The sequence below is a fragment of the Lepisosteus oculatus genome, chromosome 12, assembly GCF_040954835.1.
Source record: "Lepisosteus oculatus isolate fLepOcu1 chromosome 12, fLepOcu1.hap2, whole genome shotgun sequence".
Classification (NCBI taxonomy): domain Eukaryota; kingdom Metazoa; phylum Chordata; class Actinopteri; order Semionotiformes; family Lepisosteidae; genus Lepisosteus; species Lepisosteus oculatus.
Window position 1 is genome coordinate 34,841,676 of NC_090707.1, and position 20,466 is coordinate 34,862,141.

At 40.4% G+C, this 20,466-nt stretch overlaps 1 protein-coding gene across 6 annotated transcripts in view; it reads left to right on the forward strand.

Annotated features, from left to right (window-relative positions):
• als2b (alsin Rho guanine nucleotide exchange factor ALS2 b) overlaps window positions 1-20,466 on the forward strand; it is a 58,835-nt gene that overhangs the window by 15,992 nt on the left and 22,377 nt on the right. For 5 of the 6 annotated variants that reach the window (XM_015359364.2, XM_069196325.1, XM_015359367.2 and 2 more), the window contains 16 exons: window positions 710-806; window positions 1,554-1,631; window positions 2,898-3,083; window positions 4,994-5,165; window positions 6,999-7,188; window positions 8,429-8,494; window positions 9,750-9,912; window positions 10,451-10,582; window positions 11,204-11,332; window positions 12,362-12,385; window positions 16,035-16,105; window positions 16,974-17,040; window positions 17,481-17,680; window positions 18,094-18,159; window positions 18,581-18,679; window positions 19,972-20,136. In XM_015359364.2, coding sequence (XP_015214850.2) covers window positions 710-806; window positions 1,554-1,631; window positions 2,898-3,083; window positions 4,994-5,165; window positions 6,999-7,188; window positions 8,429-8,494; window positions 9,750-9,912; window positions 10,451-10,582; window positions 11,204-11,332; window positions 12,362-12,385; window positions 16,035-16,105; window positions 16,974-17,040; window positions 17,481-17,680; window positions 18,094-18,159; window positions 18,581-18,679; window positions 19,972-20,136 — 1,905 coding nt within the window. The remainder of the gene's footprint in view (window positions 1-709; window positions 807-1,553; window positions 1,632-2,897; window positions 3,084-4,993; window positions 5,166-6,998; window positions 7,189-8,428; window positions 8,495-9,749; window positions 9,913-10,450; window positions 10,583-11,203; window positions 11,333-12,361; window positions 12,386-16,034; window positions 16,106-16,973; window positions 17,041-17,480; window positions 17,681-18,093; window positions 18,160-18,580; window positions 18,680-19,971; window positions 20,137-20,466) is intronic. The other variant, XM_015359368.2, reaches the window with a different exon arrangement.

Below are 20,466 nucleotides of genomic sequence, written 5' to 3' on the forward strand. Positions count from 1 at the left end.
AAACATGTTTTCTTAGTCATGTTGCTATGCAAAGTCTGTTTGCTTAATTGCAATTGGAGTTTGCGAATATTGTTGATTACGGCATGAATAATTATTACTTTAGCTCTGTACAATTATGTATTACAGATGGCAGAAGGTACGTATAATTGTCTGATCCTGTACTGGATCGTGTGGTCTTCTTCTTGGGTTTCTGGGAAAGGATCTGATTTATCTAATCTCTTGTAGTGATGAACAATAAGCAACAAAAAGTAGCGAACACAAGCAGATATTAATGAAGCCTGTCTTATCATTTCTATAACTTAGTCCTTGTTCACACCTCTGAGACCAGATTTCCCGGTTCTTTTGTGAAGCAGTGTTTCGGGCTCTGGAAGGTTGGGGGTTCAAGTCCTGGGCTAGAGTCTGCTGTTGTTCCCTTGACCAAGATATTTCACTTCAGATCATTACGATAATCCATCATTATTGATCGGATTCAACATATATTCAATAATGATCAATAGTAATTCTGTAGGTTACTTTAGACTCAAAGTAGCTAAGGAGTGGAAGTAGAGGCACCCAAGTTAGTTGACATCTGATTCAGTGAGCCCATCAAGGTCTAGGGTAGAGTGCGATCCAGACTCTTTCATCTCTCTTACAGTCATCATGGAAAATCCCCTGTAATTTTCCTCCAGTGTTACTCGGGGTCTGAGTTGTGTTGTGTGCTTGTTCTCAGGCTGCAGCCTCTGTGCATTAAGAGTCTGAACAGTAAAGAAATCATCCGTGTGGCTGCTGGAGCCCACCACTCGCTGGCCCTGACTGCCCAGTCGCAGGTAAGGCTCGATCAGCCACTAGCAGCTGAACAATACGGTTTCGTGTTCTTTTGAGTGTTTCTCTGCAAATGCTCACATAAAGCACCCTTTTAAATGCCTTTTATCTCTTTTCACTCAAAACGTTTCTTTAAAAACCTCCTTTAAAACTTACTTGTACCAGATTATTTTGTTTCTGTTAATACATAATCGTCTAAATCAAAACTCTTATTTTCAGTCAGTAAATTGTTTAAATATTGTTGATTACCTATGCCTGTTTTCTTCAAGAGCCAGAAATCTGTAGGATTGTTTGTAGTGCCCTCTGGGTGGAGTTTGGAAGTTCTCATTTGGGTTTTCATTGGTTGCTTCTCCCCTTCTAAAGGCATGCTGGTTAGGTTAATAGGCGTCTCTAAATTTTCCCTTTAAGCTTGTGTGTGTGCACTATAGTGGACTGGCACCTTGACTAGGGCATTATCCCGCTGTTGTGTACTACACTACCAAGATAGGCTCAGGGTTGCCGTGAACGTATTGGGAATTAGTTGCGTTCTGGTAATGGATGGCTATATTGTAATGGCTGTAAGAATTTTTTATGCAAAGTATGTGTATCATAAGTAAATCCTAAGAGGTTTACACAAATAATTTTGCAGAAATAATGTGCATTAATTGTCTTAATTCACACGCCTCCCATAAAGATCACACCAGTGGATGCCCACAGCCAGCCTTGTGCAGCTCAGAGCCTGGTGCTCAATGGTTCCGATTGTGTTTTGGCAGCTTTTCTCCTGGGGCAGTAACAGCTCTGGACAGCTTGGTCACATGGAGTCACCCACTACCATTCCCCGGCTTACTAAGGTAAAAGAAGACTGCAGCAGTTATCTGCCATCTTGCAGAAGCCATATGCTGGTTTATTTTTAGTGCCTGTGCAAAAAAACTCGAGACTTTGCGCTCCCTCCCTGCCAAGCAAAATGGCTCGGTTCCAGATCTGTGCAAAAAAACAAAAAGCAGTTTATCTTCTCCTTCATCCCTCTGCACCTTTCATCCTTTTGCACAGAATATATATAAGCAGTTTTGTTCAAATAAATGCCAAATTCTGTTTTCTGACAAACATGGGGATATGCCTGTGTTGAGGAGACGACACTTCCCATTAAACCCATACCCTGCCAAAATATTTGAAGATTTGAAGCAAGACATTTGCTTTTAAAATTCATCTGCCGATGCATTTCAATCCATTTCCCCTCTTCACAGAAATGTGCTGTATTTCCGTATAACAATGTACAGTAAAATGCTTTTCATTTGTAGGAAAATTAATGTTTTACAGCAAAGAGAATTCACACTCTGTAATGTTGAATTTTTTTGTTCATTTCCACTATTATATTACTGATCTCACCTACCAGATTGCAGAACAAACTGGTGTTCTAAAAAAAACCTGAATTCTACCATAGTAATAGTTGACAGTAAAAGTAATGACAGGAGTAGGCTGACAGGGTTTGTGCCTATGTTGTATTTTACAATTGGTGGTGTAGCAATTCATATTTTCTTAACTGAGTAGTACATGTACATGGTTTTTCATCATCTTCTGGTGATAGTGAGCTGTACTTATCCCTGATTGTGCAGTGGAATATGTGTATCTTAAATTTTGAAGTATGAGATGGGAAAGTGTTAATGAAGGAAAGTGCTTTACGTGGGGCATGTAACCCTGTACTCTTAGGAAACGCCTTATTTACCCTACTAGGATCAAGACCAGAGTCTTGAGTTCTCCTCTCTTTATCTGAGGAGAACTATTAAATTAGTCCAGTTAAGATTTAAGTGGAGCAATTAATCCCTTCTCCATTGCCTTCTGCTGTTAACTTCTTTTTCCTAAGGAGACTTAGCCTGCTGGATTCAGGACTTCGAGTTCTAGAGCTGGCAACAGATGGTCTACACTGAAAGAGAAGAGTGCTGGAGCCTTTTCTAGTTCTTCCTTCCACATACTTACTAGAATTGGTGCTGTAAAAAGAACATAATCATAAGCCTTAGAGTTTCGGTCTCTTAAAGTTCCCCCCCAGAGGGGGTTGTGTGAAGAAGGACTCTGCCGAGTCGGGGCGGCGGCGACGCTGAAAACCGTTCTTTCTCGTCCAGATGTCGGAGGGAATCCGGGTGTGGGATGTTGCGGCCGGTCAGCAGCACACCCTGCTGCTGGCTGACGGAGACTGCTTCCAGCCCATCCTGTACTACAGCGGGAAGCAGGTCAGGGAGGATGATGGCAGTCCGCAGACCGACGGCGGTTATACCCAGCAGCCTGTACTCCTGCCTTTCTGCATGAACGTGAGTGCCCCCTACCATGACAACTTGAGAGATGCCCTACCCTTAAACACAGAACCTGCACCTCTCAAAAACCCCGAAACCGAATGCATCTTCGTGTCACTTTGTCATCAGATGTCACATGATATAGCGAATCCCAGTACCTATAGTGCTTTTGCAGTTAGTCAGTTTGCATAGTCGGTGATAAAATAATATCTAACAGGAGATCTTTCTTACTTGTAAATTGTTTAAAAAATTTAAATCGGCACTTATTGTTTTGCTGCACTTCCCAGATTTGGAATAGCCAGTTATGTGTTTTTCACAGCTACAGCCTCCCTTGACAACAGTACAGGGCTGAATGACTTAGTATTTTTTTTATACAGTATATACTGAACAAGCTAGTCTCTGGACTTATCCTGTCACCATTGTAAAGACAATGATACACAGTACGCTATTTTGTCATTGCTCGGGGAGATCCTATTTACACTACAAATGCTACTATTTCTGACACACGCGCAATGATATCAACCCAGTCTCCACTTAGTCTGGCTGTGAACCTAATGGTTACAGCTTCTCCAAGACTATATTGGAGGAGTTACCTTATGCCAGCTGGATGTCCCACAACTTATGCATCGCAGACAAAGACCAAGTGCCATATTCTTTGAATTCTGGTGCAGAATGTTGTCACCTTGTAGCCTAATCTCAGAAGCTAAAGTCAGTACTAGAAGAGGAGACCTCCCAGTAAAACCAACATACATTAAAACCAGGTTTCTGCTGCAGGAGGCATTGCTGGACCAGTGGGTCCAGGGTCTTTTCCCTCTGGACCAGCATTTCCAGAAAGGAATGTCCCAGTATTACCTGGGACACTATGCTGTAAGACGGGCTATCCTTCAGAGGAGACATTAAACCTTGTTCTTGACTTTTGAAACTAAAAACAGTTTATATGGGAACTTTTCCCTGGGTAAATAACATTTCTTGTCCTGTAAAATCTGACCTTAATAAATGTTCCCCCTAAATTCAGTTCCTGAAGCAGGATCTCACGTGTCTACCTGAAGTGCTGTATATTATAATTAGTACTCAAACTGCTCAGTCTGGAGAGATAATCTGGAGAGATAAGACCATAGGCCAGAGGGTTTTGTATAAGCTGAAGCATTTGGCTGTCATTCACAGAAGCAGAAGGGAACCTCATAAATTTAAATGAGGTTTGGTACTTCAAGCTAACAATGCATCTAGACAAGGCATTTTTTGCCAGGTAATTTCTCACTTAATGTTATTTTTCTTTATTAGAGAATGAAATAATATTGCTTTATTAATAATATTACATTCCACAATTTATTAACAAGAATCAGCACTGTGATGCAACAGCAATTTACTGCGTTTGCGATAGTCAGATCTTCTCAAATAGCTCAATTTATAAATTCACTGACAATTTTGATATTCCAAAATTTAGTTTAAGCCAAAAGAAAAGCTGAAGACTTAGAAGACTTAGGCATTATAACAACATGATTAGCGATCACAGTCTGTGGGATTGTGGCATAAAATCCTGTTGGAGAAATAGGGAAGGTGGATTTACAGAGACCCTAGAAAGGATCAGCTGGGGGAAAGCTTGTTTTTCGTCGTGCAGTTTTTCTCTTTTGGATGTCAGGCACATTAGACTTGCAGTTGTGGATGTAATCAGTATAACAGTTAAGCAACTTAATTTTTATATTTAGGAAAGGGCAGTGCCAAAACAGAGATTTCACTGTCATTTTGCCAGTGCTGTGAATGTTTAGTCATGTCTGGGCTTTGTCTAATAGGAGATGTCACTGTGTTCAAAACTGTGCCAAAAATCACATCTTATAAACTTATCACAGCTATATAAAATACCCATCTACAGCAGCTAAGCCAGAATCAATACAAGCTGATTGCTGTGTGTGTATTGTTTTTGGGTGCAGATGGGCTACGTGAGCTCAGTGTTTGCAGGAGGGCAGAGCTGCCTGGCACTGGCAGACAGGAACATCATGGGCTTCATTGCCAGCCTGCATGAGCTGGCGTCTGCCGAGAGAAAATTCTACTGCAGGCTGAGTAGCATCAAATCTCATATCTTGCGGCCGCTGCTGGGATTGGGTGAGTCACACTTCATTCAAGCCTCAACTCTTGACTGCAGTCTCTTACCTTAGGAATGTGTTAGAATGATCATCGGGTAGGACCTCATTATATTGGGATATGTGCCTTATAATCTGGTCATCAGCAACCATTTCTCCAAATTTTGCCATTCATAGACCTTACATTGATGGTATTGTATTAACAATCCATTGCTCTTGGTGTCCTGTTGTTCGCACCTGAAAGCCTTGGGTACATGATCAGGCACAAGTGGTGCGTTCTGGTACCTGCAGGGCACGGAGATGGACACCAAGTATTATGTGCCAGCCTGCAAATGTCTGAGTGTCTGAGTGTCTGAGTGTCTGAGTGTCTGAGTGTCTGAGTGTCTGAGTGTCTGAGTGTCTGAGTGTCTGAGTGTCTGAGTGTCTGAGTGTCTGAGTGTCTGAGTGTCTGAGTGTCTGAGTGTTTGTAAAAATGTTCAGTTTGTTCAGTCTCAACAACTTTTGTGTGTCATATCTTTTTCTACACAACACATGGTAGAGAAAGGTAAAAATTGTGAAATATATTCATGGAGACCATGTGCAGTCTGTGTGCAGCAGCACATCCTTGACACCAGTGCGTTTTGCTCATTAAAACATTCTGATGCAGTGCCACACCCCCATCTGCTTTCTGAAAAGTCCGCTTGTTACTATGGCCATCTTGTATGGAAAGCATTTCAAGTGCCAGGTGTCCCATCACATATGTTAATGCAAGTTATGTAGAATTTGAGTATGTTAGCTTAGAAGAATTCTCTTTTAGGGTGGGATGGAATCTATCACAGCTATCCTCAAGTTCTATAGAATATCCAAAGAACTCAATGCATTGCTATTTAATGTTTATATTAACAAATCTATAGTATTTATAATACGGAACGCAGCATAAAGTCAATTTGCATTTGGAAATCAAAGCTGTCGTTTTAACATCTTATTTTTTTCTTTTGCAACAGATAATCAGTATTTATGCCGTTTAAAAAAACCTGATGGCATGTATCTAAAATATGTCTGTAGTATGTTTGCCACCTACAAATATTGTTAACAGAAGTCATCACGTGAACCAGGGGTCTCCGTCTCTGGTCCTAGAGAAGCATCCGTTGATAAATGAATGTTTATAAAGGCCTGGAACAGTCTGACTGTGATCAATTAAGCTTGTGTTGATTCCATTAAGTTTTTTAAAGCATCTAAGTCTTACTGCAGTTTATTATAAGAAGGGTATTGATTAGCTTGTCACCCCGCTAATAAAAATGCATGCCTGTTAGGTGCTCCTTATAGTATAGACATTTTAGGTGCCCCTAATTAGTTCTTTCCACATCATTTGTTTGCATCACTATGCATTTATTGCAGTCGGCCCCTGTATTTTGCTTTCCGCTTGAGTCTGATCATGCATACCACAGCTTTTGGGCGGTTCTTCCTAGTTTAGAATCATGGCGTTTCATTCCGAGGTCCTCGCCGGGCAGAAGCGCTTCTGATCAGCAGTATAGGTCCTTTCAATAGCTTTTACCCACAAGCAGCGCAACTGGCGACCACATTTAGCCGTGCCCCTCGGACCACACCTACACCATCTACCTCATTACGATTTCTTATTTATTGCACATCTCCCGTCATTGTTTTTCAGGTCTGCACTGTTTACATTCAAGCTGTTTACTTGTTTACTTGTATATTGTCTTGATGCACTGTCAGCACTTTGTGTTTTTACACTTGTTTTAAGTCGAGAGACTTTCTGTAAGTAAGAATTCCATTGTTCCAGTACATGTACTGGTTACATATGGCAATAAAGTTCAAGTTCGGTGATCGGGGGCCCCGTGTCGTTTACCCCGTCCAGAGAACCTCTGCTCAGCCCTGGGCCCCACCTCCAGCCTCTTGCTCCAGACGATGGCCAGCCGCTTCAGCAGACTGTGTTACCTGACCGGCCAGCACGCCGCCTCCCTCAGCACCTTCATCCGGCGCAGCAAGGAGGTGAAGGAGCTGGTGATGTTGGAGCACGCGGGGATATTTCTGGACACTTACAAAGAGCAAGTACACCACACGGGAAGCGCTTCTGAGGCGCTGTGGGGGGGGGGGGGGGGTCTGGACTGAAGGGGAATCTACCGTCAGGGCAGTAGCGCGCAGCCGCGTTAAAAATTGTACCTTTCTGTTTAGCACACGTGAAGAGGGAGGTCAAAACAGAAATACTCTGGATGTTCTTTTTTTGTTTTCTTCAGTGATACTCTTCTTTCAGCTTTTTTTCAAATCCAGAATCAAGCAGGACCTTGAGGGTTATTTCAGTCTCGGGATCAGGGATCGGCATGCCACAAAGACATGGCATCAGAAACATGTTTTGTTACATGTTACGTATCCCCACTTTTAGGGGCTCAATTTCGGCTGATTCTGGAGTGAAATTAAATTTAGCCGGATTGTATGGGGTTAAGTGGAAAGTCTCAGCCTGATTCGCCAAAAGCCTTATGTTCAGCTGAAGCACTGTTGGAAGCTTGAGAAGTTAAGACAGATTTCTGCTCCTGGTTTAGACATCTTCCTGCGATTCAGTTTAGATGGGCAGTAAGCCATTCAAGAAATTACATTAACATTAGGATGCCTGCCTTCTTTGCAAACTATCATGTCTTGAAACAAAACATTAATCTTAAGCACTCAAGCAGATCGACAAAATAAAAGCTGAGGAAGAAAAAAAGTCATTTTGGGTTGGCCAAGTGAGAATTCAGACTTCAACATCACTGAAATGTTATGGCAGACCCGCGGTAACCTGTTCGTGCAAGGAAACCCTAAAATGTCACCCATTTGAAGTAGTTCAATAAAGAAAAGTTCGCCACAATTCCTAAAAGCTGATGCAAGAGACAAACAATTAAAGGAAACGCCTAGTTGAAGTCTTTGCTGCTCAAGGAGGTGCTACCAGTTACTGAAGCTGAGGGTCCACAAGGATATTTGCTCTTCGAGGATTGTAAATTAATTAATCCAAATACAGTAGATGCGATGTCTTTGTGTTAAACACTACATTTAATTGGGTTATTTTCATGTTTTGTTAAGACCTTTAAGATTGAATTGCTCTTGCGGTCTAAAATATATGAAAATATGGACCAACCTAAGGGGGTCACAAAACTTTTCCCAGCACTGTGAAAGTTTTTTTAACATGAGCCCTGACCACTGTGACACATACCCAAGTGTTGCTACTGTATCTAGCTGGGCTTCATAGAGTATTCGGTGGCACCTTTTCAAGCTGTCCGATGTTTGTTTCCCTGAACCAGTCTTTCTCTCTTATAGATACTGTAACTCTGTGGGGAATTTCCTTGTGATGGGTGGATTTCAAGCTCTCGCCAAGCCCTCACTGTGAGTAATAGAGCAACAGCTCCTCGCCATTGTTGCTCTACAAGTGCCTTCATTTCACACTTCAAGCACCTGTATAAGGACCATGGAGAAACGTACCACCCCAGATGATTTAAGCAATAGCTACATTTCTGTAATTAAGTAAAAAGTATAAAAAAAACAGTTTTGCTCATGTGTTACGTCATTATTCTTCCAATTAGGTCCTTGCTCAAACAGCTTGGCAGAAAGGCTCATGAACGTGGTGTGCTAGCTACTTAACACCTGGAAGAAGTAGTAACTTATTTCAGCTTGACATTTTTCAAAATGTCCTGGCAATACCAAAACCACAAATATTTCAAATTGGCTTCTTATTAATTCTGAAGTCCATTTTGGGAAGAATCTGATGGAAAGTTGTTGTGTTGTTATGTTAGTGGTTGAGCAAATTTGATACCCGTTTAGGAAACAAGCAAGGTGAAACTCTCGTCCGCAGATCATTTGTAAGATGTCTCTTGTTTCCGCTTGACTGATGTCTGTGTTTCACTGCGTTATTATTGATCAAGCGTCGAACTGAAGGCGAAAACGGATAAACGAGTATATTAAAGCTATGGTTTAGGGAAACTGAGCCGTTAAAAGCCAAGCTGGAATGAAAATTTGCGGACACAGCAATGCTGCAAGACCAGTATATATTGTAAAACTAGACTTAAACAGAACAAAATGGGTATTTTTTTTTGGTTAAGAATTATAATGCAAAAACCAAGGAACTGAATAAAGATGAGCCCAAGACAGATTACCTTCTTCTAAGGGTTAGAAAGGGGAGCATCTCCAGACGCAGCTTTTGTTCAGTTCCTTAACTTCTTGACCTGAAATGAGCAATGCAGCTCTCTTCCACACTTGGTGTTCAATTCAATTGGAATGTGTGGGAGAGAACAGAGGGGAGCAATCGCAGGAAAATAAGTGCCAGGCAATGACGTTCAAACTCTTCGGACTTTTTCTAGCTTAAAGCAGTCAGGTGAGGGCAGTGCTCTCCAGCGCTGTATGAAAGCTTTTCTTTTTTGTGCAAAACTGGAAAAAATCAAATATCAGTCACAAAACACGACATTGTTTAGTTTTACCAAGAACTCTTTTCAGCAGAGGTACTGCCTAAGCTCAGCCAACAGCCTGAACTCCCTTCTCAATAGCCTTGGTCCACTACCCATTGCATTACAGTCCTTGTCCTTCGCAGATGAGTCTGGGATTGGGGTTGTTGCCTGACCCGATTGTCCGGATTTTTGATTTCCAGTGACTTCTTCGGCAAAAGCCCGGAGCTTCTGCACCGGCTTTCGGAAACCAACGACGAGAGCGTGCCCCTCTGTGACCTGCTGCAGGTGCTGCTCTACCTACCCATCAGACACCTGCACGAGTACGGCAGAGTGCTGCTCAAACTGGCCACCTGCTTCGAAGTGGTAGGTATGGACACCTGGCAGCACCTTAGTGAGCAGGACGGCACCGATCACAGCTACAGGCTGTATTAATTAATTAATAAATAGGGAATTAAAAATTATGATGTGGGTATGGTTTTTTAATTGATGTTTCAAGTTGTTTCAATTACCATATATACTCTACTGATAAATTCAGATTGATTAAAAATCTGTCAGAATCTGAAATCTTGAGGGACTATTATTTTATGTCTTACTTCCTTTCTACATCACCAGCATTAATTGATGCCTTTAATTGATTTGCTTTCTTGTTTAGACTTCTGGTTTTCTTGTTTTACTTTACTTTAAACTCACCTTGGGGTAAAAGTATAGAGAAAACTAATATTTTTAATAATATTTTAATAGTAATAATAGCAATACAGTACCTGCAAACATACAGAAACTGTGTATCTGTGAAGGCAAAAATATCAACTTATAGTATATCCCATCAGTAAAGTAATGGCCACATTTATATGACAGAGCCAGCTTTCATTCATGTTTCTGATTCATTTCTTGTCATTTCTAGACTGCCCCCGATTATCAGAGTCTACAAGATGGCAGTTCTAAGTATGAAGCACTAGCTATCCATTTGAAAAGGAAGAGGAAGGATTCCGAATACACCTACCACTTTTGGAAGACTTTCCCAGGAAAAATGACGGTGTGTTTCTTTTCTTTTGTGTTTTTGAAGTATACCAGTTTGTGATTTCCCTCTCCATTCTGAAACAAAGCTAAAACCCAATCATTACTTTCCATGAACTATTAACATGCTTTTTATCTAATGAGTAAGTCACTTGAATGTTGATGAAGTAGTTTACTATTGTGATATAAAGTGGCCCTTCCTGCTCACTAGTCACTATAATGAGTAATATCTTGAGCGAATAAATACAGGTTGTGCCACAGACATTTCACCTCAGGAATGTTCCAATGTGATCTGCATGCAGAGTTAACTGTCTTGAAGTCGAAAGCAATATTTCAAGAGATGTATTCAAAAGCCTGCTTGTTTAAAATGTAATTAGGCTCCAACATGTGACTATAAGTCCTGTTGCCTCGTTCTGAATACTAGAACATGATGCTGCACGTACAGTACCTGGAAATCTGGTCTATATTGTGATCTAAATTGGATGTTTTGGAAGTTATAGTGTACATTTTACTTTCTTGTGGTATGAAGTGCACTCATCAACGCTGATTGTTTTTAACCCCAAACTATAAAAATAGCATTGTAGTTCTCTTCTCGTAACCTCGGAAGAATTCAAATGAAGGGATGTGGTTCTCTTAAAAGGACTCTCTCAGGAAACCCTCCCGGCGGCTCATCTGTGAAAGCAGCAACAAGGCCTTGACCCTGCAGAACGCAGGGAGATTCTCCGTCAACTGGTTTATCCTCTTCAACGACGCCCTGGTGCACGCGCAGGTGAGGGCCGCTCAGAGCTGCGGGTCCAAAACTGAAGTAGGAAACGCTGGCTTTCACAACATACAACATGCTAATGGATCCAGCTTCACGGAAATATTTCCAGTGTGTTGTCTTGCGTTCATAATATAAGCGATCTGTGTTCTTGCACTAAGAAATACAGTAGCTGTGCTTTCAAGTCATAAATGATTGATATTTGAAGGCTCTTTGCTTTTCTAATTTTTGTTGAACTTTGAAAGAAAAAAGGAAACGGCAATTCTGCTTAAATTGATTTCAACACAACGCATTAAGTTAATATACCTAGTGTAATGATGATAATAATAAACGTTATTTTATATAGCGTCTTTAAAGGTGTTTCCTTGACATATATTATGTTGATTCTGAAATCAGCATCTTTGAACACTAGTCTGAACATTTTTTAATCATCTGGAGGCTAAGCTTATTTACTTCTGCTGTCCTCATATGTAACGTTGTGTTCATGTGACATGGTTTCAACTTTCCTCAATGAAACAGACTTGATACAGAAATAAGGCAACCGTTATCACACAAGCAGAAGCACAAGGAAGGTAAATGCCCATATATACAGTAGTACCTTGTGTATAGTAGGGCTTGTGTGTCCTGCAAGGTCTTCAGCAAATGGTCAGACTGCAGAAATTGGGAAGATTGAACAGATCCACCAGTCTTTATGTGGCAGCACCGGCAGTCCAATTTTTGGTCCCTGTAATTTGATTTGGCTTATCTAGAGAAAATGTCCCATGTTTCTTGACATAGTTATGCTATTAATAAATGGAACATGTCTGCAGCATGGCTGTCCATCAATACCATTTATATGAAAAAAGGAAGAAATATCCAACACCTGATATAGTATGTTGTGGTCTTTTATACAGTTATTGATTATTGTATGGACTTTCTACAGTAGGGTTGTTTAATACTGTATGTTGCTTTCCAACCCTTTTTAAAACATTGTTGAATTAATTAACTGTAAGACTACAGTTTTGATTTGGTTTTTATGATCTGTCTTTATCCTGTCAGGGCTTTCACCCATATAAGACCTTTGTAAGTATACTGTAGTTTCAGACAGCTGACAGTAGTTTGCAAAGCTTGGCTTGGGGAAAAATGTGTCTTTATAGTCTTCAGTAACTTTCAAAACAAAAGTCAAATATAGTCAAATAGGCACCATTGAATATAGTGCTGTTGCAGCTGCTTGTAGTCTTGTTTTGTGTCTGCACAGCAAGGCACAATCTGTTCTTCATTTATCATTTGTGCACAGTTAGAGTATACAGTAGGTGATGATAGAAATCCAGAATAATTAACCTGGCTCCTTTAACTCATTTTTGTCGCTAGACAACAGAGTTAAATGTGCAAGCACTGATGAACTAGTATCAAACTCTGTAGCTGGACTTAATTTTTTATTTTCTGCTCCCATAAAATTATTATTTATTATCCCAGATAATGAAGACAGCAATGTGAAATATTCTACTTTGGTTTTCAGATTAAACTCCATGTGGAATAGAATTAACAGTCCAAATGTAAAGGTATCAATTTCCTTCCATTTCAGACCTAGAGCATTTGGAATAGTGACTGAGATAGACTCATGTCTGTTTAAAAGTAACCTTTGTTTACAAAATGTTTTATAAGTTGCAGATTGTAATGCGTTCCCAACTTGAGTTTGTCCACAAATGTGTTTTGTAGCATTGATTTCTACATTTTAGATTTTTCCCCTGTTAGATACAGAATGTCGTAACAGTCCAGACATGGTCTATTCCTTTACTGAGCAAATCATTTGGAAACTACTGAAGAACTGCCCCCAATTCCTATGATTGGGGTCAGGCCTGACAAGCCAAGCCCAGCTGTGTATCCCGTTACTGTTTTTATACAGTATATAATATTTAATCAGTAACAACCAAGGCTTTAAGCTGTAATTATCTCTTTCTGACTGGACTCCACAAAGGTGCATTCAGTAAAGTGAATGAGTGAAGACCTAGCACAAGTCTGTCTTACACTCACAGAAGAAAGGTTCACAGCTAAAAGCTTTGTTTTTTTTTTTTCAGTTTGGAATTAACTTCTGCTTGTACCTATCTCAGCCAATATTCTTCTCCAGACTCCACTGTTTTGGTTTAGGTGGTCTAGTACTGGGGTGAATGATTAAGAAAATAGTAATACAAGCTTTAATATACACAACCGAGGACAGAATTACAATATTCCCGTTTAGTTTTTGCGGGATTGCGACAAAGACATGAGGAGCTCAGTTTACCAAATTTGAAGTGATTTGGGTTTATTGCTATTGCACTGAAGGTTCTTTAAGCCTTGGTAGTTACACTTTTATTGCTTCTGGAGTCAATGGAGAAAATAGAAATTCACTTACTAGCTTTACAGTTATTTTCTAGTCTAATTTTAATATGGTAATCTTTTTCTTAGCTCCGCAGTTTGCTCAGAGCTTCCCTTGACAACAGCTTTCATACATTTCACGCTTGGCTTAACCACAAAGTAGGCCTTTTTCTGAATATTGTGTTTCTAACTATCCATTATCTTACCATTTAGCAGCAAATCCTGAAGAAACACACTTCCGAGTTGCCTTTGGGGTAATGTTTTGGAAACATAACAATAAAATATCCTAATACAAATCTGTACAGACTAACAAGCCAAGAATCACAACTAGCCTTTACTTGAAAGACACTAAGGTGCCACCTTCAACAATGTGGCTGAGTAGCTCGTCCACACTTCCAAGCAAGCAAAGCAATTTTTTTTTTTAGTTCTGTAGCTGACAAGACTCTGATTACTTTGTCTTGCTTAAGCAAACAAGTTTGTTCTGCTTTGGTGCTAGTATTGTCTGCGATACTAAATTTGACTGCAACTTGACATCTTGTTACTTAATGTGAGTGCAACAAGGAGTGATTGCAAAAACTCCTTTCCAGCTGTAAATTTAGTTTCCTTAAAATTCCACTTGTCCTTGAGTTCTTCACTTTCCTTTTCAGGATTTCAGCTGCTTGCATCGGCATCTCTTAGCGTCTCTTCTGTTCAAGATTGAAGACGTGTATGCCCTTGAACATGCCTGTGTACATTATTCTTTTTTTGATGCACTATTATTCTTGTTACTCTTGTTTGAACTTCTTCCAGAGCAGTAATGCCATCTTTGTAGTGCAGAGACCAAAATTGTTCTCAGTATTATAAAAGCCAGATGGTAAAAATGTTGAGATGTGTAATGGTTTGGTTTCAGATACTGCAGAAATTCATTAATGATCATTCACTGTACAGTATATTGCAATGCAGAGGGGTGCAGTGCTCTATTTGATAGGTTATAACAATGTCATCTGATGCTATAACATGTTGACTCATTACACTTTTGTAGAGGCAAAGGCTGTTATAATTAAAGTACCTAAGCCTTAAGGTTTGAGGCATAATTCTAATTGTGTAATTGGAAGTTGATTCGTTTTTTTCTTTTTTTAAAATTTATCCCCTTCTCACAATGATTTTAGATGTGTTCATTCACCCTCATGTACATTAGAATCAGGAATGTATTTTTCTACATGTTCTGCAGGGCACTGTACCTTACATTTTTTAATCGTCTCTGTTTTAGCACACCTTATGCTAATAAATTAGGCAAAATAGTCTTTCTTCCAAAAGGTTTCCCCATCGTTGATCTTTTACAGTTTTTTTTTTTCCAATTAATGTGCTTCACCCAAATCTATGGTAAAAACAGCTCATCTTCTAAATGGTCTTGTTCTCACACACAGACCACAAATTGCATTAAGTTTCCATCTCCTCTGTTGGATCCCGTGGCTAAAAATAGCCATTAGTAATATTGTTATGTGACATTTCACCCCTGCACAAAAATGAGCTTTTCACAGCAGTGTATCTCTAGAAGTGGACTGAAAATGAAAAAAAAAGGCGAGAATCTATCCAAACTGTTTCAGGAGTACTGTAAATGGCACTTCAGGGAAATGTCAGCTTGGTGAGACACTCTAGGGAGGCTGCTGTTCTAAGTGATGTTTGTGGCATTCTTCCCTCTGTGCCAGAATTTTCCAAACCACTGCAAAATATTGGCAATGGGGACACAACAGAATAGAAGATCTCATCCTGTTGATGAAATGTTAAACTGAGCTCCTGACTGCTTGGTTAATAAAGAGCTAATGGCACTGCCTGTACTTGCATAAAGAGTGTGCATTGTCATAGTTCCTCCAACACAATGTTTCATTGCACTGTTCATCTTTTGACATGCCTTGAACTCTGAAGCTACCTACTGTTTAGGAGGTTCAGAGCCAATTGGAGGAAATGTGACAGTAGACATACTGTTTGGCCAAGACTGACTACTCCCAGCTCTTACTGTTTGGAGAATCCCAGTCTCAGTCTTGTAAAACCTGGAGCATAAGGCACAACCCGCATTCAGAGTAAGGTTTATCATTTGTCTTTTAAGCCACTTGGGAGCCTCTAGTAGTGAAGCATTTTGTGGATCTGTGAATCTGTGGATCTGTTTTGTGGGTCTATCCCTTCAGATAGGGACATGTAAGTATGAGTATAGCTGTTTAACTTGCCCAGTGGCATTATCATAGCTTTTGGATGGCACAAACATTTATAACCAAGGATCCTGACATATTAAGCATCTTTTTGAAAGGAAGCAATTTTGCAAATGAGTAGATAACAGGCACTAACATTTGAATACTTTACAGTGAAACGTTTGTGAAATTGTTTTCTGTCCCCCAACCAGTTTTCAACCCACCATGTCTTCCCTCTGTCCACGCTGTGGGTTGAGCCAATCTCTGAAGAACAAAGTGGCCTGTGAGTACGACTGCTCATTTTTTTACATGCCTTTGAAATGGCGTTCAGTCAGGTAACGCCAAACAAAGAGTCCATACTGGAAAGTGGAAAAAAATGCAGATAAGTTATCTTCCTATTGGCAGTTGGTTCACCTTACAGAGCAGTTTAATGAAAAGGCAGTGATAATCACAAGTGAATCTGGGAATCTATTGTGTCCAAAAAGCATAAAATATACAGTTTGATATCCACTTGTTGCTGATGTTGAGAAGTTTTGTAGCAGTTTTCCAACAATAAAGCTGATGCAAATACTGCATGTATTTGTGTATGCGCATGTACTGTAGGTGTGTGCTTCACTGATCACTTTTAATCTAGAAGACACATTTCTGTAGTCTGACTGTTTTCATGACGTGAAATTCCAGATAGGCGGGGATATTATTATACAGAAAAACTAAAATACACCTAAAAAAATCATGGATAACAATACAGCAATCCACACCTGACTGCTGAGGGAACTGAGACTGTGGCCTAAAAAAACAGACCCCATTTCATGCAGAGCTGATGCCAAATAGTATCAACACATTTATAATGACACATTTATTTTTCTGCACAGCTGCAACATTACAGGGTTTCAATGTTTACTTTTTAAAATGGAATTAACCTCTGCTTGCTCCATTGACAGAAATGTACTGCCAATTTGTCTGCGTTCCATTTTTGTGAGTAGAAGTCTGGTGTTTCAGTGATTTTTTTTACAAAAAAAGACACTGTTGCTTTAATCACCTCGCCTACTTTATTACATGAGTGGTAGATCAGAAATGTTCACAGTTCAAAGCTAAAGTTTAAGCATCACTATTTTGTGTATTTCCACTGCCTTTTTTTTTTTTAATCAAAGTTCTGGGCTGAAAATCACCTCTCCAGAAGAACAGTTCACTCTGTTGGCATCTTCCCCCATGGAAAAGGTAGGAGTCCTTGTCGTCACTCTGCAGAACTCATGTGGGAGTTTCTTGTGACAGTAAAGTTTGAGAAAACTGATTGTAAGTACCTAACTGTTTTTTAGTTAAGTGTGAAATAAATTTGCAGTCCTTACTACCCAATACTTCATCAATTTTACAAGCTGATATAATGAAATGACACTATGTGTATATATACTGTGAGGCATTAAAAATATAACAGATGGCTATTGTAAACAATAGAATGTGTTGGATTTTTGTGTTGCTTTTTTAATGAATGTACTGTAATTATAGCTGTAGGAAGAGAATTTGTTCTGAAAATTTGTCTGGAAACACACCCTCAGAACTATTGATAGTGGTTAGCTGAAGGCACTACCACTGGGACTAAGAGTGGGGAAAACAATCTGTTTTATACTCTTCCAATCACTGGTGTCTGTGTCCGACTTCAGGGGAAGTGGTTGAGGGCAATAAACCAGGCCGTGGAGCAGGCTCTGACTGGTGCTGTCGATACCCCGGTGCCAGGCAGCGGTAGTATCCAAAGGCCAGAGCCCCCCATCTCCAGGACAGCGAAATACACCTTCTACAAGGACAGCCGGCTCAAGGAAGCTACGTATGAGGGTCGCTGGCTGGCAGGGAAGCCAAATGGCAAGTAAGTGCCAGCGCACATCTACCCCCTTGGCCGAAAGCAGAAAAGAAAAGCGTTTATTGTTGACAACCGACGGTTGCTATGACAACAATTTGAATTCTTGGCCGTAACGACAAACTGGATATCCTCCCGTGTTTAAAAAGAAAATAACATTGAGCTTTGTCTAGCTCAGCCCCCGGCAGGGGAAACCATTCCATATTTACTCATTGGAGCGACTGAAGATGCTTGCGTGTCAAAGTTTTAGTATCTTTTAAGAGTTCGTCAACTCCCACTCAAAAAATTCAACTTTACTTTAACAATTGCCCACTCAGCTGTGTCCCACACACCACCAGATAGAGTTCTCCGTCCACCGGTCTGTCCAGTTTTAAAGGTAGCAGGATGGCTCAAATTGTGATCAGCTTCTTCTCTTACCTCAGGGGTGTTCTGAAATGGCCTGATGGCAGAACATACACGGGCACCTTTAAGAATGGCCTGGAAGATGGGTGAGTCTTCCTGTAATACTGAAGGATTAGCATGCAGGCTAATAATAAAATGAAGCATTGAATGTCATACATATCATAAGAATTATCATATAAAATGAAAATGTAAAGAATAACACAGTGAAATATTTTGTGTGCGTTTCATCCTTAAACTTCCAAAAATTGTCGTTTGGGTCCCACAGTGCTGATGGTCTTCCAAAATGGGCAGAATACCTTGTGACGAACTGGCACGTCCATAGGTCTTGAACATCAGTTGATTTCTGTGGTGAAAATGTGTCATGTCGTACAAAAGTAGTTTTGAGTTGACACATGGCAAAATGTCACATCTCTTGATTAAAATTGTGTCAGTAATGTCAAACGCCGCTTATAGCTTAAATAAAAATAATAAATAAAAGAAACATAGCTCTGTATATTTTATTTGCAGTTATGGAGAATATATCATTCCTAACAAGTCCCTGAATAAGAATGATCATTACCAAGGCCACTGGAAAGAGGGGAAAATGCATGGCTATGGAATCTACAGGTAATGATTGGTTAATTTATTTTATATATTAGCAAATATATTTAATATATTAGCAAACATGTATAAGGCTTTCAAATTAAAGGTTTTAGGAGTATGTAGCTAGGATTATAGATACCCAATGAGAAGTTTATATTCTGTATTTTAAACCTTGTTTAAACCAAGTATACTTTTTCTCCCACCACCAAGCAGTACAAATTTTATAGCATTCTTAAAATCTGGAATAACTGAAAACAGTAAACACGCATGCTCCAAAGCATGTACTGCTTCTGCTGCTGAAAGTGTGAGATGAAAGATGGACAGAGCTCCTTCTGACAACATCTCAAAGGCAAAGGTATCCACTCCACCATGGGGACCACTTGCAGGAAGCACAGCCCATCTTAATTTTCCACCTTACAAAAAAGTTCGGATTCAAACCAGCAAACCTCTGTGGAACCATATCCCACCGCAAGATATTAGTTGCACCGGAAACCAGTGTTTCCTTGCTGTGCATTCTAACCAGGAAGAAACAACTCTTAGAGCAGTTGCCCCTCAAGACTTTTGTGACATAGCGGAGAAAAAGATTCACCTCCCCAGTCCTCTTGTCCCAGACAAGAAAATGAGCTCTGTTGCTCTTCCCCGATTGTCCCTGTGAACATCTCTCATCAGTAACGCTTGCTACTTTAATTGAGAGACCCATAACAAAGTCTCGTGTGGCTACTCAGGTGTTCGTGCCAGAACCACGCCACGAGTCCTTAACCCATTCACACCCCTCTCCCTCTTCTGGAGACATCAAATCTTTTACCGAGCCTTAACGTGCAACCTAAAAACCTTCTAAAAGGCCTACCACGGAGCTGGCCCTCTGTCTCTGTCCAAGATATTAGACCTGAAGCTGGTGAAAAGTACAGCCTGAAACCCAAGCGCTGTCACACTTTACATAGGTGGAACAGTTGCTTTTGGAAAATGAAGCCTTTAAAGAACACATTCTATGCGCTGTAACCTTGTGGATCATTGTTTGAATGACAGGTCTGTAACCGATTCGTTGATTTTTTTTTTTCAGTTTCATTAATCTTTTCATGGGTAATGTGAGCAGTCTTGAGTTTATCGCCGTTACAGTCGCCGCTATTGGTGAAGCAGGGGTGGTGTCTTAAGTGTTGCTGTCTGCCCTGGGCTTAGAGCAGGCTCTTCCTTCAAATCAAGGTCTAGGAATTTTACGGGAGACTTCGGTCTGATGTCTCCTAGGCACCCTGTTGACAAGTGCAGGTCGGTCGATAGTGCCTGGGCTCACGGTACTTGTGTATGTGTTTGCTCGTTAGATATGCCACAGGGGAGGTGTATGAGGGCTCCTTTCAGGACAACATGCGCCACGGCCATGGAATGTTCCGCAGTGGGAAGCTCACTTCCTCCTCCCCCAGCGTGTTCATTGGTCAGTGGGTGCAGGACAAGAAGACGGGCTACGGAGTGTTCGACGACATCATCAGGTAACTCGCGATGGAGATAGAGATACGTTGAGTTGATAGATGGAGACATGTCTATTGGTCCAGTATGAAGACCTGAGCCCTAAGCACCACTTCACAGTCCTGCCTGTTCCTAGTGTTTTACTGGCTACATCTTTACAAATCCACTGAGAACACCACAATTACATCAGACTCATTCTCATTCAACGCATCTCCCTCCTGTCACTGTTTCTGAAAAAGTGGAATCATGTTATGTCAGCATAAGGCAGCAACAGATTTACGATTATTTTTAAATGATAAATTTTGCTATATCCAATGGGAGGGTTCACGCACTGCTGAACTTTCGTTTTTTTT